At 41.6% G+C, this 17,460-nt stretch overlaps 1 protein-coding gene across 2 annotated transcripts; it reads right to left on the bottom strand.

The window, feature by feature from the left end:
• Nucleotides 1-6,129: 6,129 nt before the first annotated feature.
• reep2 (receptor accessory protein 2) lies at nucleotides 6,130-16,167 on the bottom strand. 2 transcript variants are annotated; one of them, XM_083915404.1, is made up of 8 exons: nucleotides 16,030-16,167; nucleotides 13,944-14,016; nucleotides 12,375-12,451; nucleotides 11,962-12,082; nucleotides 11,725-11,838; nucleotides 10,673-10,853; nucleotides 8,729-8,895; nucleotides 6,130-8,288 (listed from the first exon to the last, which is right to left on the bottom strand). In XM_083915404.1, exons 1-8 carry the CDS (start codon nucleotides 16,059-16,061, stop codon nucleotides 8,217-8,219), a joined length of 837 nt encoding a protein of 278 aa, XP_083771530.1. In that variant the 5' UTR covers nucleotides 16,062-16,167; the 3' UTR covers nucleotides 6,130-8,216. The 2 variants fall into 2 exon arrangements, with proteins under 2 accessions (XP_083771530.1, XP_083771531.1); XM_083915405.1 differs by having other exon boundaries at nucleotides 8,729-8,892.
• Nucleotides 16,168-17,460: the final 1,293 nt, after the last annotated feature.

Raw genomic sequence — 17,460 nt, 5'->3', positions numbered from 1 at the left:
TGCCACAACACTGAGCAACCACACACACCTGAACACACACCATACGCGCATGTACACACGTACATACAGGTGCACTTGTAAGCGCCAAACAGATACGACAGATAGGTCCTGACACTCTGACCTGACTCCTTGCCCCTGACAACACCTTTAACCCTCTAAAACAATGATATTGTCTGTCCTGAAACAGGCATGCGCGCGCGCACACACACACACACACACACACACACACACACACACACACACACACACACACACACACACACACAGAAATGTCTCCCCCGTTTAGCTGACATGTTACATAAGCTGTCGAGAACTATATTTCTCAGAGGTAGAGCGTAGTAGGAACAGTAGCCTCCTTACACCTCAGTAGTGATGTGGCCAAGCAGCCCCTGGCGGGCCAGTTTATGGGGCCATGTTTGGGTTAAAAGACAAAGCTAGACATTGACTTACTTGTGATACCTGGGAGGAGAATAAAGTGTGTGTCGTGAACGCTGCCAAGCAAAACCCTAAAAAGGTTGTTTGTGGAAATAAAGTTCTACTCTCTAATGGATTCTTACTATTCTATTCTAATGGAAAGTAAATTGTGAATTTCCTGCAAAGCTCTGTTCAACTTGTTTCTAAATTTTTAATTAAAACAGGTATCATATTAAGCTAACTGTGCTCCACAGAGTGAGGCTGCCCCCCTCAGCTCAAAGCTGTTTCTGGGTGTTGTGTCTCCATGTGCAGGCTCACCAGCCTCTTCTCTCTCTTTGTCGGGCAGACAGCTCCACCAAGTGTTGAGTGCTTGTGTTACATCTGCTCTGCACTGTAAACATGACACCTGTTATTGTCTTATTTGCATGAAATTCTTATGAAATTGGGAAGCTTACATTGTCAAATTAAAATGCCCAGTTGTGGTTTTATTTGACAAATACTTTTGAAGAAAACACATAGGGGGCATTCTGGTCATCATATCAGTGAGAGCAGCTGAAAGCAGACCTGCTTTGAATCATTCCCCTCATTAGAAGAGATGTCACCAAGCTTTTGCAGTGCTCGCTCCGATGTTATAAAGCAGTCTCCCATTGAGGGTGAGATCTGCCCTGGGTATTTCAAATCTTACCTCAGGGTCTATGTTTTTTCAGAAAGCCATTTTATTGATGTTTTGGGTTTATGTATATTTTCAAACCCTTTTTGGACACTTCTTTGTTTGTGTATTTCTTATTCTTTTACTTGTACCTGTGAAGAATTTTGCAACCTTAGTTTTAACCCGGAAAAGTCCTATATCAATATAGTTTTCTAAGTCAAGGGCAGCTTATTGTCAATTTCTGTAATATGTGCCAGACATGTTATTTATTTACTGGGAGCCACAGGGTGGCAGTGTAGAACAGAGAATAGTTAATCTTCCCTTCACCTCTGAGTTTTGGTGCGTTTTGTCCAACTGCTTTTGAATATTTTTAACTGCAGTAAAGATGCCACCTCCACATCAGAACACCACAAATTGACGCCTTCTATGCTTGTGCTCATTCTCATACACAAGTTTGACAGTCTGATCTGAGTTTGCAAGACCGCCCCCGCTGCTCCGATTCTCCGGCCAAACTCACGCTCCATCGTCCCCTCACTCGTGAACATGATCCCGAGGTACTTGAACTCCTTCACTTGGGGTAAGGACTCATTCCCTTTTACATGCAGACACAGGCAATTATCTTTATCATGTCTAGGGAACCCCTTTTCAAAAACAAAGATACACATTGTGATGACATCAGTCAAATTGCATGTCATAGTATGACTTAATGGCATAGAAGTACCGGAGAAGTACCGGAAGTGAACAAGCCACTATTGCTGTGGTGGCATCTCCCTCCATTATGCACGCGATTGAATGGGAGCTGTCATCAAGCTTACCTTTTCTACAACCTTCACAAACCTTTACCTTAAGCCCCTGAACAGCCACACAGGTGTTTTCAGTTAACTAGTTGATTTGACCTCTTCTCAGGACTGTGTGGGTGGGTATACTGTAATTGATTGACATCTTCCTGACTCTCCTGTTAGCTTTGTTTCACCTGTTAAGGCGGCACAAAGTACACCTTTATCATTCTTAGTGGTAGACGGACATTTATGACCTCATAAACCCCCATCAAAGCCCCACCATCAACCCAAGCAGAGGTCTAATCAGCCAGAATAACTGAAAACACCTGTGTGGCTGTTCAGGGGCTTTAACCCAAACAGAGCGTGCTGTTGGGGACAAAGTCCCCTCTGTTATTCTTGATCCACTTCTGGCGAACATCTGCACGCTCAGGGAATCACTGTAGACCGTACGGCCTCAGACAGGGGCACTCTTCATGAGGTAAAGGTTAGTGTAGTTTTTCCAAAGTTGAAGTATCCCACTGCTGTTGGAGCAGCAGAGAATTGCACAGGTTTGTCCCGACTTTCTAGACATCGTTGTCAAAAGTAGTGCTGAATAAAAAGTACTGGTTAAAGTAGAAAAGGTTCATTTCTAATGAAGCACCTATTCAAGTGCGTGCATACTGGAGGAAGACGTCACCACAGATGGCGAAACACACAAACTGTTCGCTGGATTCATCTATAAGTAAGAAGCAATTGTGCCTTGCCTTGGATGTTTTGAAAATGAACATATTAATGGACGGCGTACCGAAAAAATGGCACCCATTCATTCCTATGAAAAGCTGCTCAGTGGCGCATGGTTGCTTTGGGACGTCGCTACTTCCTGGATGTGTGGCGTCTTACTGTGAACGCAGGAGGACTTACCAGATGCAGAAATGTTTGCGTTCCCAAGCCCATGCCCCCGCGCCAAACACGTAGCAACATGAAAAACTATAGAAAAAACATCGGACACAATGCACAAAAAGTTTGAGCAGAGTGGCTGCCAGAGCCTTGCACTGGGCCTTTACGGAGACTGCTGAATTTTGTTTCACTCTTGCTCTGTTAAGCCACCCACCCTCCTTCTCCTGCCAATTACTCGAATTTAGTAGGGTCTTAAATTATGTCCTACCTACATTTTAAGTAGAGGGTCTCAATTTTGAGCCTTTTGATCTGTATCCAGAATTTTCTTTCAGAGGTGCTTCTTCCCCACATGTATGGGAGTGAAGGGGGCGAATAGGAGCACTTTCCATGCGCTGCACCCCAAGCCGTGACGTGCTCGCACAGTTAATATGCACTAGCTAGCAAGGGGCTCAGCTCAAAGCCCATTACACTTTGAAACAGGGCTGAACGATTTGGGTAAATAATCTAATTGTGATTGTGAAAAATTGCATTTTATCATATTGCAATATTATCGCAAAATAAATTAATCGTTCAGCCCTACTTTGGAAAACAGACCTGATCTAGATGTAGACTAAAATGGTCAAGTGTCAGAGGGTGTGAGAGGTGGAGTCGCAACCCAGAAGTTTGTAAAAACAAAGTGTGGGTTAAGGTCAGCATTATTGTATCTCAGTGTTGTTCGTTATTATTCTTTGAATGAAAGAGCAGGTTGTGAAGAATTCAATTGCACACAACTCACACGTTTAGACAGGTGAGTAGACCTACAATGCAGCTGTGTGCATGTAATATCTTAATATTGCTCGTGGCGTCCGCAGTGGTGTCCATAGATTTGATTTTTTATTAATGGTCTGAGTCAGTTTTCTGGTTAATTAGCTGCACTGAACTGTTCTCAAGTCCAAGATGGAGCATCGGCCGACACCTGTTCCTCATTCTACTTCAGTGAACTCGTCTGTCGATTTGTGTTTGTTGGGTTTTAACAAATCTACGTTAAAATCTCCCCAAATATAGTTAACTTCCTTTGTACTTGTTAAACATCCTATCCACATTTTCTGTAAATATTTCAATGTTGGATCCAGGTTTGCTGGACACACCTCCATATCGGCATTCTCTATTAATGTAGTTAAGTTCAAATCCCTGTAATTCAAAATCTATGCCCCTGTCAGCATGCATGTTTCTGAAACAGCTATAATGCTAAAGGGTTTATTGAACTGTGCTAAATATTCCTTTATACTCTGGAAGTTTGAAGACAGACTTCTATTTTATTTACTTTTTACATAATAAATAACAACATTGAAGAAGGGATAACAAACCAACATTGGGAAAGAGAGTGATAGGTATTAAAACAATTCAATAAATGAAGAAAACAAAGCATAGTATTAATTAAAGTTTAAATAAATACGTACATATACATAAATAAAAAAGTGGGGGCATGTGTTTCTATTACGGTGCTTTATGGTCGCCAATTCCTCACCCATCATGTACATCACAGCTTTTAACTGTTTTGTGACTTTTTTAATTTCTTTTGTCTCATGAAACTCTGTTGGAGCCTGCCGGTAGCTGGATGCTGCTGAATCCTGGGCCTGTTGGTAGCTGGTAGCCGGAAGGTAGTGGCACCAGACCTAGGGGAGATCTGGACCAGAAGCAAAGGTTACACAGACTAGGGAGCCCTGCATAACCAAGATATTTAACTCTGTAGATCTGTGGCTCAATAGAAAGAGGGCCAAAGTTAGCATTTATTTCTATTTCTGTGTACAAATGTAATTTCATCTCTACGAACTCTGGTTAAACTTGTACTCCATAAGAATTGAGATTTCTTGTTTCAAGCTGCCTCTTTGGCAGTAAGGTGTAATTGTAGGGTACCTTGTTCTCAGCCCTCCATCTTGTCATGTTAATGGTCACTGCTCTATTTTTAACTTTATGGACACATTCACCTCTCTAGTTCCAGTCCGTCCTCTATATGATACACTCTTAAATACACACACACACACACACACACACACACACACACACACACACACACACACACACACACACACACACACACACACACACACACACACACACACACACACACAAACAATGACAAAAACGCAGCCTAACTGTTAATGACAATCTGGGCCGACAGACCAACCGCTGTTGGTCAACCGCAGCGTCACTAACATGGCGGCCTATTTACATCTAGCCCAGGAACGTTGCCACAGACACAAGTAGAAGTACTTTCATTAATGGGTCATATGATCAATCACCATTGATCTATCTCATTCTTCGATAGATAGTAACTTAAAAAATATGGAAAGTATTCAGACCCTCTTACATTTTTCACTCTTCATTATTTTGCGACCATTTGCTAAAACCTTTTAAGTTGATTTTCTTTTCCTCTCTAATGTACACACAACACCCCGTTTTTACAGAAAAACACACAATTGTAAAAATGTATTAAAGAACAAAAACTGAAATACCACATGGCCATAAGTGTTCAGACCCTTTGCTCAGTATTGAGTAGAAGCATCCTTTTAAGCTAATACAGCAATGATGCAACAGGTTTTTCACACTGGATTTGGGGACCCTCCTCTTTACAGATCCTCTCCAGTTATGTCAGGTTGAATGGTGAATGGTGAATGTTGGTTATCCTCAGGCCTCTCCAGAGATGCTTACTTGGGTTTAAAGAGACTTACTTTTTTGAGAAAACCTGGTTAACTCACTTGATTTGGCCCAGGTAGATGTCAGCGGGGCAGCGGTGACTGGTGCATGCTCTGTTTTTATACACACCATAGATATACAGTACATCCTTGTTTATGCCTCCGTGGAGAAGGCATTATGTTTTCAGGTTGTCTGTCCGTCCCTGATATATCAAGCACCCCTGAAGAGATTCTCTTCAGATGCTGCTAAATCGGCCACTTACAGTAGAATAGAGAAAGCCTTTATTTATTTATTATTGCAAAATACAACTTAATTGGGAGTGCTTTAAATCCAAAAGGTCAACTTCACTCTGATGTCATAATGACCTCATTATCCCCTTATCTGGTACTTATTTAACGCCATATCTTAGGACCAGGAGGAGAGTAATTTGAACGGAATTGGTGACACTAATCTTTAGGGTCCACCTTGACAAAAGGTTCTTAATAACGCAATACCTTTTTTACATTTCCACAAAGTCTTCACTGAATATATAATGTATCTGGACAGACATGGACTTAAACTTCAACTTGACTGGTTGGAAAATACAACCACAAGGTGTTAATCTCAGTTCTTTGTTAATCTCCGAATAACCAAGATAAATGACAAGAACATTCTGATTTGATTTCCTTTATTAGTAGTTTTATTACTGATACATGACCTTGTTGGATACCACTGTAACTCTTTCTGACATGGAGCTATGAGAATTGGCACAAACAATATACAGATGAACATCCCTGTATACAATACAGATTTTCAGCAGAGAAAATAAACAATAAATATTCAAAAATGGCATGAACACAAGATAAAAATGCAGGGCCGTAAAAGACAATGTGTTTTATTATGAGCCGTCTTCTTTTCATTCAATGCAAACATTGAATTAAGACGAAGAAAGAAAAAAAGAGTGTTTTCAGCTTCTGGCTCTAAAATACGATTTAACCAGTCAGAGTTGAGTATTTAGCAGGATGTGAATTTACAAGCATCGGTTTATACTCAGTCTGGTTATTCCCTACTTTGTGATAGAGAAGTTATAATGAAAGAAAAACCCCAAAAATGAAAGTAAACATGTTAAAAATACAAAAATCAAACACCAGACGTCCACACTTGTGAAGTCCGAGCTTCTTCCAGTTTCAGAACATAAGATTTGTCAAGATTAAGAGTTTAAAAAAACAAAAAAAAAAAACCCACATACAAATGACTTAAAATGAAATGAATGTAAGCCCAGAGAATGAATAAGGCAAGCAAGCTCATACTATATATACAGTCACGGTTACTATTTACATTTTGTTTACATATTGTTTTGTTCTTACCAACAGTTGAGGTGGGGTTTGTCTCCCCCTACTGGTTCAAACTAGTGTCACTCTGCAGACAGCAGCAATAAGTGCAGAATGTCCCTCTCATGCATTTAAAATCTCTCTTTAGAGCACTCAGAAGACACCACTCGGGGATGAGAAAATAATTCTCTCAGTCTCCTGATAATGGTTTTGGTTTAATTATTTCCATATTGCTTTGCTTTTTTCCTGGCTTCTGAGATGTATAAATATAACAAAGAGGCAGGGTGTCACCACACAGCTGGGTAGAAGGAGTGAGAAAGTGCGGAGCTTCGCCACGACTTTCTAATGTTGAACACAAACAATAGACATCACTACTGTGGTGAAAGCAGATATGTTGCTATGACTAGTTACAGCATTACCATAAGAGGCCTGGCTATGCACAACTGATCATCATATCACTCATTACATGACCAAAAGAACTGGATAAAACAGAAGCTTAATAAATAAGAGCGTGAAGTCTAGATGGATAACTGAGCCAACACTGATCAAACCCCTCCATCCCCAGCACTGTAGTGACGTGAAAGTCACATTAAAGCAGTGAGGAAGAAAGTTAGTGTGAGTGAGTCCTGAACTTAACAGAGCCAGACTCACTCAGAGGTATTCGCACTTAATGAGGGGAAGCTTAACTCTTCCACGAGCTGTGAGGCCTATGATGCAGTCAAAGAGGTTAAGGTCAGATAGAGACTCAATAAAACTACACCATTGCATTAGCTACAGCATGGTGGTGGTATTATGTGCAAACAGTAATCAGGATGTCTACAACTAATGGCCAAAGTGTTTCCAGTTGATTTCAACCACCTTCTTACTCCTCAGTAAAAAGATAAAAACCTCACAATGAACTTAGAGCCAAGAAAGATTTCTACTATCATCGTCCGGTACAGATGAGGATGCAGATTTGTAGCCTGCACGCACCGAGAGGGTCAGATTTTTTAAAATTTCAACTGGAACCATGCAGGACTACCCCAGGGGACACATTAGGAACAAAAATATATAGAACCAAGAGGGATTAATGTAATATTTTACTAGAGATACTTACCTCAAAACAGTCTTAATTGAGAAAAATGTCAGAGACTGGAAAACTGCAACATGGCCATCTTATATTCTCACTTACCTACATATATGTCTATGGGTTGAAAGGAAAAGGACCCCTTATGGATATGTCACTAACCGTCATCAGACCAAAAATATATCTAAGAAACATCCCTGACTGTTTAGTCTGGGATGAGCTCACAGTAAGTAAATAGTGAGACAAAGTATGCAACAACCCAGTAAATGTTAAAGAACTGTTCCCAACCTACAGGTGCCCACATACTGCTAAAAATTAAACCTGCACTTTGCTCTACGAAACAGAAAGTGACACATTTCATATATGTGTTTTTGTGTGTAAACAGAGGAAGAAGGGCCCGCCTGTGGGGGGAGAGAGTGTAGGCCGGTGGATGTGGACAGCAGGCCTCATGGTGGCGTCTCAGCATTGGCAGTCGTGGCCTTTTTCTTGGCCGGCTTCTTCACCGTCTTGGTTTGAGTCTAGCAGAGAGCGGAGGAGAAAAACAAGGATTGACACAGTCGATTAAATAACAGAAAAGAAAAGAAGGAGAAAGTCAACAATGACTTAAAGTTAGTTAAATTAAAGTTGGGTGATAAGACGTTGGGTGTTTTCAGGTCTGAAAATAACCCTGATGATGTCCTTGAGTGAAGGTACAGTCAGAGTACATTTCCCTTTCACGTGTCCTGATGTCATAGTATGTCAAAGCCCATTTCAGACCAAAGATTCGCAATGAGAAGAGTTGAACTTGCAATGTTCTGTAACCTTAGAACCCAAAGTTCTAAAACGTTTTTGTCTCGTTTCGAATCTTTGGTCTGAACTGGGCTTTAAGCACAATATACAGCACTGAATACCATCGATTGAATCTGACTTCATTCTCTAGGGGGGTGTGTGTGTGTGTGTGTGTGTGTATTGGCCCTACCTCTGTCTTAGCAGCAGGTTTCTTTGTTGCCTTGACGGCGGTACTGCGTTTGGGCGCTTTGTCTCCTAAGTCTTCATCAGAGTGTTCAGTCCTTGTGTCTGATTGGTCAGAGCTGTGTTGGGATGATGTGTCATCAGCAAGAGACGTGACGGCCAAAGAGCGGGCTGCTGAAACAAACAAAAACAAAAATTGTGGGTCACTCACTGGGAGAGTAGTTCAGGGTCAAGATTGAACATAGGTGAAAAAATAATCACCAGACAGCTTAAACACCAGAGAGAGTCACATTTCTGCATTTCATTACCTCTGAACCAAATAATAATTACATATAATATTGCATTCTATAATATATAGACACTGCAAAACTTCTTTCCCATTAATTTACAATAATTGATTAACTGTTCAAAAGGGTGTATTTGCAGATTGTGACTGCAGTCACTAAATCTAGCACCACCAGTGGCCAAAGTGGCCAAGTTTTTGTTTCCACTAGTTTTACAGTTAAATGTTGGCTATATAATGAAGAAGCCTCTTTTGTCCAGCCACCATTGCAGTATTCTAGTGTCAAGAAAGGTGCTGGGTAAATAAAAATTCAGACACGGTCATCAGAGGTTCTTCCATCACAGTGCAATGACACCAAAGGCTACATGATGCTGTGGCTACATGCCTACAACTATATCACAGATATCACGACATTCAAGGAAAGTCTAACTTATTTATATAGTTTATGTTACACCAAAAGGTAAAATATGATTTTAAAACATTTAAAGAATGCAGGCAAAAGCATGGAATAAGTCAATAAACACAAAATAAACAATCACATGGACACAAAATAAAACACAGAAAATCAATTAAAAGCATGGTAAAAAGGTGGATCTATAGCTTGGATTTGAAAGTAGTCCCCATTGACTAAAGCCTAAGCTCTTTGACCAGCATAGAAGCTAAAAGCAGCTTTGCCACGTTTAGTTTTGACTCTGGGAACAACCAGTAATCCAGAACCAGCCGACCTCAGGTCTGCAAGGTTCATACTGGGTCAGGAGATCTGATAAGAAACTTGGACTTCTGTGATTTATGGACAAGCAAAACAATATTGAAGTTGATTCTGTGACAAACTGAAAAGATTAAACAACAATGTTCCAAGAAGTGACCCTTGTGGAACTCCACAATGAGAAATACTCTGATGTACTGCTACCAAATGATACAAAATAATCTCCGTCTTGTAGGTAGGACTTTAACCAATTCAGGACTGTGCTAGAGACCAAATCAGTGTTCAAGTGTGTCCAATTATATATTATGCTGAGTTCAACAGCACTCCCTCTCGTTAGATTGTGCTTCAGTAAGAAGACCTTTGAGCTTGGATTCTTTTCAGCATACTAGATTGTTCAACTTTATTAAAAAGCAACATCCACGCACAGATCATGTGAAGATTTTATGTCAACTCTGACTGATTGATTCTTTCACTTCAGTGTGTTGCTCATCTTTATGTCAGACTGGGTTTTGAAGTTACACATGGTTTCTTTGTAAGTATAAATTAAAAAGTGTACACGTTCACCCTGTTCCTTCATTGTTTCACTGCATCTGTGTCCCTCTTTCTGTATTCAGTTCACAGCTTGTCAGGCCCACACAGCACAGCCAGACAGCCGGCAGTGTAGTGAGACACAAAGAGTCCTCCTTCCAAGCTTCTCCTCCCACTGGAATCACATGCTTTCACACCCCCCTTCCCTGACATCTTGCATTGCTGTAAATCACATGACTCCACTTGGCCCGGCTAGCCCCAGTCCTGCTCCAATAAAAAGTTAAACAAGGGAAGTCCTCTAAAGGACTCTCCAGCCCAATCAGCAAACTGATCACACAGGATGTATGTATTTATGCAGATGTGTGAGACTCCATGCTTCTGCACATGAAGCTGCTAATGAAGCAGTGTGGGTTGTGCGTGTCTTGTGGCCTTACACTGCCGTGTCGTGGTGCTCTTGACCCGGGGCAGAGTGCTAGCCCCTGAGCTCATCTCATCCATGGGGTCCCTTCTCATGCGGGCATCTGATGTGTGCAGAGAGAGCTCATCATCAGCATTGATGAGAGTCAGGTCCTGCATGCTGAAACTCCGCAGCTTGTCTGACAGCACGCCCTGCCCCTGGGCATCACAGCAAAACCAAACAGACATGTCAGATATGAGACAGCATGAGGGTATCGATCCCTCACCTCTGCATCATTCACGCCTTAGAGGAAAAGGTAATTCAAAAGGTCTTTTTAAATACTTCCTTTGTGTTAATTCTACATTATTTTCCATTATTCCACATTTTAATATCCAAAAAAAGGGATTAATCACAGAAAATTATGCAAAATTAGTTTGTTTTTATCGATTGACGACACAAATGTTTTTACTTGCCAACTCATGTTTGTTTTTTAAAAACGGACGGATTAGCCTGATCTACGTAAGGCTAACAAGACAGGACAGAATTTAATGGCAAATACAGTAACAGTCAAAGGTTTGGACACGCTTTCCCATGCAAGTGAATGAGAAAGCGTGTCCAAACTTTTGACTGGTACTATATATTGGTCAGCCACAGCTCTGAATATTAAAAGGTCCTATTTATTTTTTTGACAAATAACTTAAGGCGCTTAAGCTTTACCCCACTTGAATTGGCGTGAAACTTGCAATAATCAGTTAAATGATTATAAAACTATTATATGAGGATCTGTTGGGGGGGGAAAATCATGGTAAAATATTGACTTAAACTGTGCATAAACATTAAATTCTGCATGAATGACCTTTAACTGAGCAGCAACATCGGCTAATATTTTGGGTTTCCTGGTGTAACCAGCAAATATCAGAGTCAAGGCTTCCTCTTCTGAGCATTTGCATGAGCCTGTCACAACATCAGATCAAGAACAATTTGTGGCACCTTCAGGCCGCTGCTCTCGCATCTCACACACGCACGCACAATGAAGATATTACAGATGTAAAACGTAAAAAAAAAATGTATTCATGGAGCACAGCTCACCTTGGTGGCTGCGGTGACAGCAGCATTAGCAGCCAGGTTGAGACCCCTCTTTCCAAACTTCATCATGGTATCATAACTCCTGTCTTTGGCCTGCGCTATGTACTCATCTATCTCCTACAGCACAGGACGACAGTTGAAGGGGAAGACAACAATGGAAGCAGTAATGAATATTTCAATATTTCAAAGTGCAAATCGGTTTATATTTGTGGGACGAACTTAAAAAGGTCACATTCCTACCTTCTCTTTGTTGGACAGCGTTGGGTGGACAAACTTGCGGTAAAGGACACTGGAGCCCTTGGTGTAAGGGGACAGGAGCCAGATCACAAAGGCAATCTTTAGCTCAAAGTAAAATGGAAACCTGGGTAATGAAACAGACAAACATACAGTAGGATCAGAGAGGAGAGACAATAAAATGAAAAAGGAAACAGGCACCCGAGTTATAAAGAGAAAGACACTTTCTGATATATAAAAATGCTGAATAATTGTGTTGCCTAAGTGAAAACTTTAATAGAGGTCATTGTACTAAAAATATCAAGAACACTTCGTACAAGATACACACCGAATGCGTCTGTTGTTATTATATAAGCTGTTTATTTATTATAAGCTCCTTGGGCACGAGGGGGGCGATCATGAGCAGCTTCCTGACTCACCACGATAGGAGCAGGTCTGTGGCCGTCTCTGCTGTAGTGAACAACGCAAACACTATCCAGTACATCATCCACTTCACCTAGACACACACACAGACAGACAGAGGTGAGGAAAGAGAACAACACAAAAATTGCACATGAAAACCCACAGCATCTAATGTGCACGTGCTGAGACACGTGGAGCTAAACAGACATGCCAATGCAGAAATGAAACATATGTTTCAGCCCTGTCAGATCACATCAGTATGCGTGGTCAATGCCCTGGAGGCAAAGGAAATGTAGGGCATGCTATAAACTAGCCTATGATACCAAACGACATAGATTTAGTTGAAATATGTTCTCAAATATCAAACATATTGGTATATGAAGTGTTACAAAATCCGAGAAAATAACTGCATGGCATAATGATGTGTTTAAAGGCATTAACAGGCCCCAGGCATGCAGCCACACAAACACACATAATGGTGAATCATTGGACTCATTAGAAACAAGCCAAACAAGAGGAAAGAAAACATCAGTTCCAAAGATGGCGTCCATCACCCTCTCTCTCCATCCCTCATTCAGTCTGCTTGAGTAGCGGTGGGGATAGGGGGGTGGGGGGACCATGGGGTTTCCATAGTAACAAGCAGGGAGGAGATTGTTCTCCAGTGCAAATCTAGGCAGATGGCCAGGATTCTCTCTCTCTCTCTCTCTCTCTCTCGATGAGGTAAGCAGCAGGGAGGACCCCAGAAACTACTGTTTTTTATTTGGCTGTGTTTCTTAAAAAAATATTCTCAGATCCTCTCTGTTTTATTTAGAATGGCACTAAATCCCAAACTCTTCTATGAGCTCAGTGTTATGAAAATTCAATGGGCTGTGTTGAGTTTTAAAACATCAACAGTGCAGTACAAATTAGAGCTAAGTCGCAGGTGCTATAGGACATCATGACTAAATAAAGGAGTGTATGTATCATTTTGGTATCAAGGGACTGGGTAGTGTCATGAACTGAACATGCTGGTTTCCAGCCTTTTTTCTGACTTGGAAAAGTATGAAAATAAAGGGATTTTTTTACTCGAGAAAGATCTGTTGTTTTTCTTCTTGGGATCCACTATGACCCAGCTGGGTACAACTGCAGGCGGACACAGGCTGCAGCATGACAGGCTACTATGTAATCATTAGGAGGTGCATGAGAATTCATATATTCTTTGCAGGTGTTGAATTAAAATTATCCACCCCCACCCCACCCACTACCACTAAGCTTGTCTGTGAGACTCTGGTTATTATAAAACTTGATATTTTGGTAAGCAGTCTTGAGTGATAGTGCTCTAAGAGACAAACTAGTGAGCCTGGCCAACATCAAAACAGAAAGACTCCAGGTGAATTACAATTTTCCTCCTATTAAATGATATCAAGTGTATGCCTGGCCTTTCCATCTGTGGGCTTTGTAATACATGAATTCTCACAACGTGTATTTAAAAACAGTGTAAAAATAGCACACAGCAGCCTAGGGCAAAAAATATCACAAAAGTCAAAACAGAGCAGGCAGTGGTTAAAACACTCTGCTGTGATTTAGTAATCAGAGGTGATACTCACATATTCCTTCACATTCTTCGTTTTGACAGCCTTGTAGGAGGAGTATGCTGGGTAGAGCGTCCCAAAGGCAAGGCTGCAAAAAGCAGAGGAGCATGGGTCAGAGGAGGGGGATTCAGCTTGAGAACGTGGCCTCTGGGTGTTGACACCTAACAAATGTGTTCCTGCTTAAAAAGCCGGATAGCCATGTTTGCTCTGCACTTGTGTAAACACAAGTAGCAAAGTCACTCTCTCTGTGGTTTTGATCTGAATGGTGATGCCACGGTGGAGCCGTGATGGGCAGTGGCTTGTCAAAACATGCGGTCTCATTATCGGCACAAAAGATATAATGGAGATCACGGAAGTCAGGAAGACTGCAGCGAGGCTAAATGGAAAAACACACGAGAGTGCCAGGGGTGGGTCACCATGTGTTGGTCCACGTGCGGATAGGGACGCCATGCACACAGAGCCGTGTTTTTGATGTACATTTGGTGGCGTCCTGTGCCACTGTGGTGATTTGTGCTGATGTGACAGGATGTTAAATGCTGAGTGAGGGGTTAGCAGAGTGAATAGAGTTCAGCAAGTCACAAGCTTGCCTGTATGCTTACAGTGTAAACCACTGATTGTCAGTGTTGTCAGAGTCAGACTTCAGTCATCTACTATTTTTCTCAGTATTTAAAAAGATCGTCTGTACCAGTATGTGTCTGAGCTGCTCAGTCATGTGTACAGTGCCTTTCAGCTTTGTACAGTAAGCTGAGGCGACTCGTAGCAGGCCACTAGGCCAGTAGACTCCCTCCGCAGATGCCCAGTGCCCCTTTGTGTTACCATCTCAGGTTCACATCAGAGTTTGAGACTCCAAGTTTAGATGTATTGAGCATATAGTGATTTGCGTCTTGTCAATCCGTTTTCATTTTTTCTGGTGGGGACAAATCATTTTTCTGTAAAAAATAATTAAAAAAACACCACAAAAGAAAGTGGCAAATAATCCTTAAAGAGCCAGCTGCATGTTTAAAGGACAGAGCAAAGATGAAAAATGATTGATCTTGTGTTAGATGTGCAGCAGCCATTATGATTCATATACAGTCACATTGTTTGTCTCCCACTGACGCATGATTACCTGAGGTGCAACGAAGTGGAAGAGCCAGCTGGATGCTACTAAAAGTAACCGTTTGCCTATGTTATCTTCAGTTTATGTAATCCAGCGAGGCAGAATATTTATAGCAATGAAACACCAATAACACGTCTGCACCTATAGGCCTTTCAAAGAAACAGTCATAGCTCAGCTACGTTTTGAAGATCACACTAACCAAGCTGGTTAAAGCCACATTAAATTGACAGCATCATTGACAGACTCAGAGCAATCATCTGATATAATACTATGACACAAATGCAGCATTGTAAAAACAAATTGTCTGCATAAGAGATCAGGATGATGGTAGCTGCTGGCTTTAGTTGAGTCATCCCCACTGTCAGGATGTAGTGTGTACAGGTTCAAGTCCAGGCCTGAACTGCTGATACTGATGACAGCAAGGAGAACATCGGCAGTCTCTCCAACATATTGTAATATTGAAATTAAAAACATTCATCTGGTCAGTTCCTGGACATGATCAAGGATGAAATCCATGACTGGGCCACATTTTACTAACTCATGTTACCATATGCTGCTGCTGTGATGTTTAATCTACTAAGAGACCAGCAATCTTCAGGCTGTTTACTTGTCTGCAGCAGGGCCGGCATATTAAGCAGGCTCCACTTGAATAATGTGACCAGCTAACAGCTCATTTCCCTGCCAACACATTATCTGTCAGGTGGTTACTGGCAAACCAGCATACGTTAGCATCCAGCGGCTAGCACGCGCTGGATGCTGACTGTACTGCATTATTAAAGAAGCATAGCAACGGTTAGAAACATACCAACGGTCACAACGGTTATGTCGACAGTTGCTTAGCTCGGTGTCTAATTACCGTAAAACCCGCAGTATTTTATACATGACTGAAAAAGGTCAGACAGAAAACGGATGCTATGCTAGATGGCGGAGCGTTCAGCATCAGACAGCTGATGAATGGAGGAGCCGACACAACAACAGATGAAGCCCCAGCCCCATACTCACACAACTATCCTCGAAATCATCCAGGAAACCATCTTTCTGGACCCGCCGGCCGTGAGCCTTCACCGCTTCTACAGGAAACTAGTTAGTCAGCGAAAAGCGGGCTATATGCCCCCCATTCCCCCTTCAAGGACGCGGTGTGTTGCGACGTGAAGCGGGAGGCTGTGCCGGTGCTGCCTGCCCGTCCGTCCGCTCCGTGTGTGCTGTCAGGTGGGTTAGCAGCAGCCGAGGGTGTGCTGCAGTCTCCGGCTGCAGTCTGCTCTCTGCCGCTGCTGGACAGACTCGCTCTTAAAGGGCCAGCGCCACGCCGCAAACTGTGTCATCTAAAGTAAAAATAACTAAATAAAGGCTCACATTGCTCCCCCTCTCCAGTGCACACAGGGACACACATGCTCCAATAAGCTGAATTAATAAGTGACAATGGAGATTATTATACAATGACTATTACAAAAGGACAGGGAACATAAAAAGACCCTTTTTTAAATGTAAAATGATAGGTCTTTGTTGGTTGGGAGTAAATTAATTCATACTTGCAACCTCCTCCTTGGTAAGTACAGTACACTCAAGCCTCTCTGCCCCATTTCTGTGATCTACTTACTGATTCAGACAGAACAGGGAAAGTGGTCACACATGACAGATGCACAGAGTGTAGCATTAGTAAAACACAATCTGATATATCAAAACCAAACGAAAACATGTGGCATTAACATGGGTGTAACACGTTTAAGCTGCAACTAATGGAAAGTTGCCTTTATTAGGCTAGTTAAAGTGGAAAACAAAACCAAATTCAGCACTGAGAGCATCTTAGTCAGAATAAACATTTTAAATTTGGCTTCGAGAAAAGGCAACATTTTATACTTCCATAACTTCATGTAAGAAATCAGACCATATTCAACACCACAAAGGACCTTAATGGTGATAGTGATTTCCATGCCTCTTTGAATTATAAAGCAGATTGAGGTGCTAAGTATTAAAAAGCTCAATCCACATATTCAGAAACAGCCAACAACAAAGAAACCAGCCATCAGGACCTCCATACATTTGTGATGTCACAGCTATACAGTATATAAGAAGTGCGTGCAGCTAGGTTGTTATTTATTCCCTGGCCGCAATAACGCAGAGAGCACAGATGTGGAAGACCCAGAAACGCTGACCAATCAGAGCAGACTGGGCTTTTTCCAGGAGTAAAAAGACAGGAATGGAGCATTTCACATGGAGGGTGAATACAGGTATATTCAGATAGACAGTATGAGAAAAATAGCATGTTTTGAACATTACACCATTTAAACACGTTGTAGTAGAAAACCAAAATACAATACCTAAAAATGACCATAATATGCAAGCTTTAAATTTAGATACACAACACAAAGTCAAACAACAGTAATTTAGCAATTAGTTTAGTAATTGAGTGATCAAGTCATCAGGAAATTGTTT

Source organism: Echiichthys vipera, assembly GCF_963691815.1.
Source record: "Echiichthys vipera genome assembly, chromosome: 6".
Lineage (NCBI taxonomy): Eukaryota > Metazoa > Chordata > Actinopteri > Perciformes > Trachinidae > Echiichthys > Echiichthys vipera.
The sequence above is the reverse complement of the archived record's forward strand: the minus strand, read 5'-3'. Positions and strand labels throughout refer to the sequence as shown.

What these genes read in the sequence shown, in the direction of transcription:
- reep2 (XM_083915404.1), bottom strand. Translation starts at nt 16,061, where the DNA reads ATGGTTTCCTGGATGATTTCGAGGATAGTTGT. An exon ending in ACAGACCTGCTCCTATCGTG is followed by an intron (nt 12,083 to 12,374) that starts GTGAGTCAGGAA and finishes TTCATTACCCAG; the next exon opens with GTTTCCATTTTACTTTGAGC. An exon ending in CGCTGTCCAACAAAGAGAAG is followed by an intron (nt 11,839 to 11,961) that starts GTAGGAATGTGA and finishes CCTGTGCTGTAG; the next exon opens with GAGATAGATGAGTACATAGC.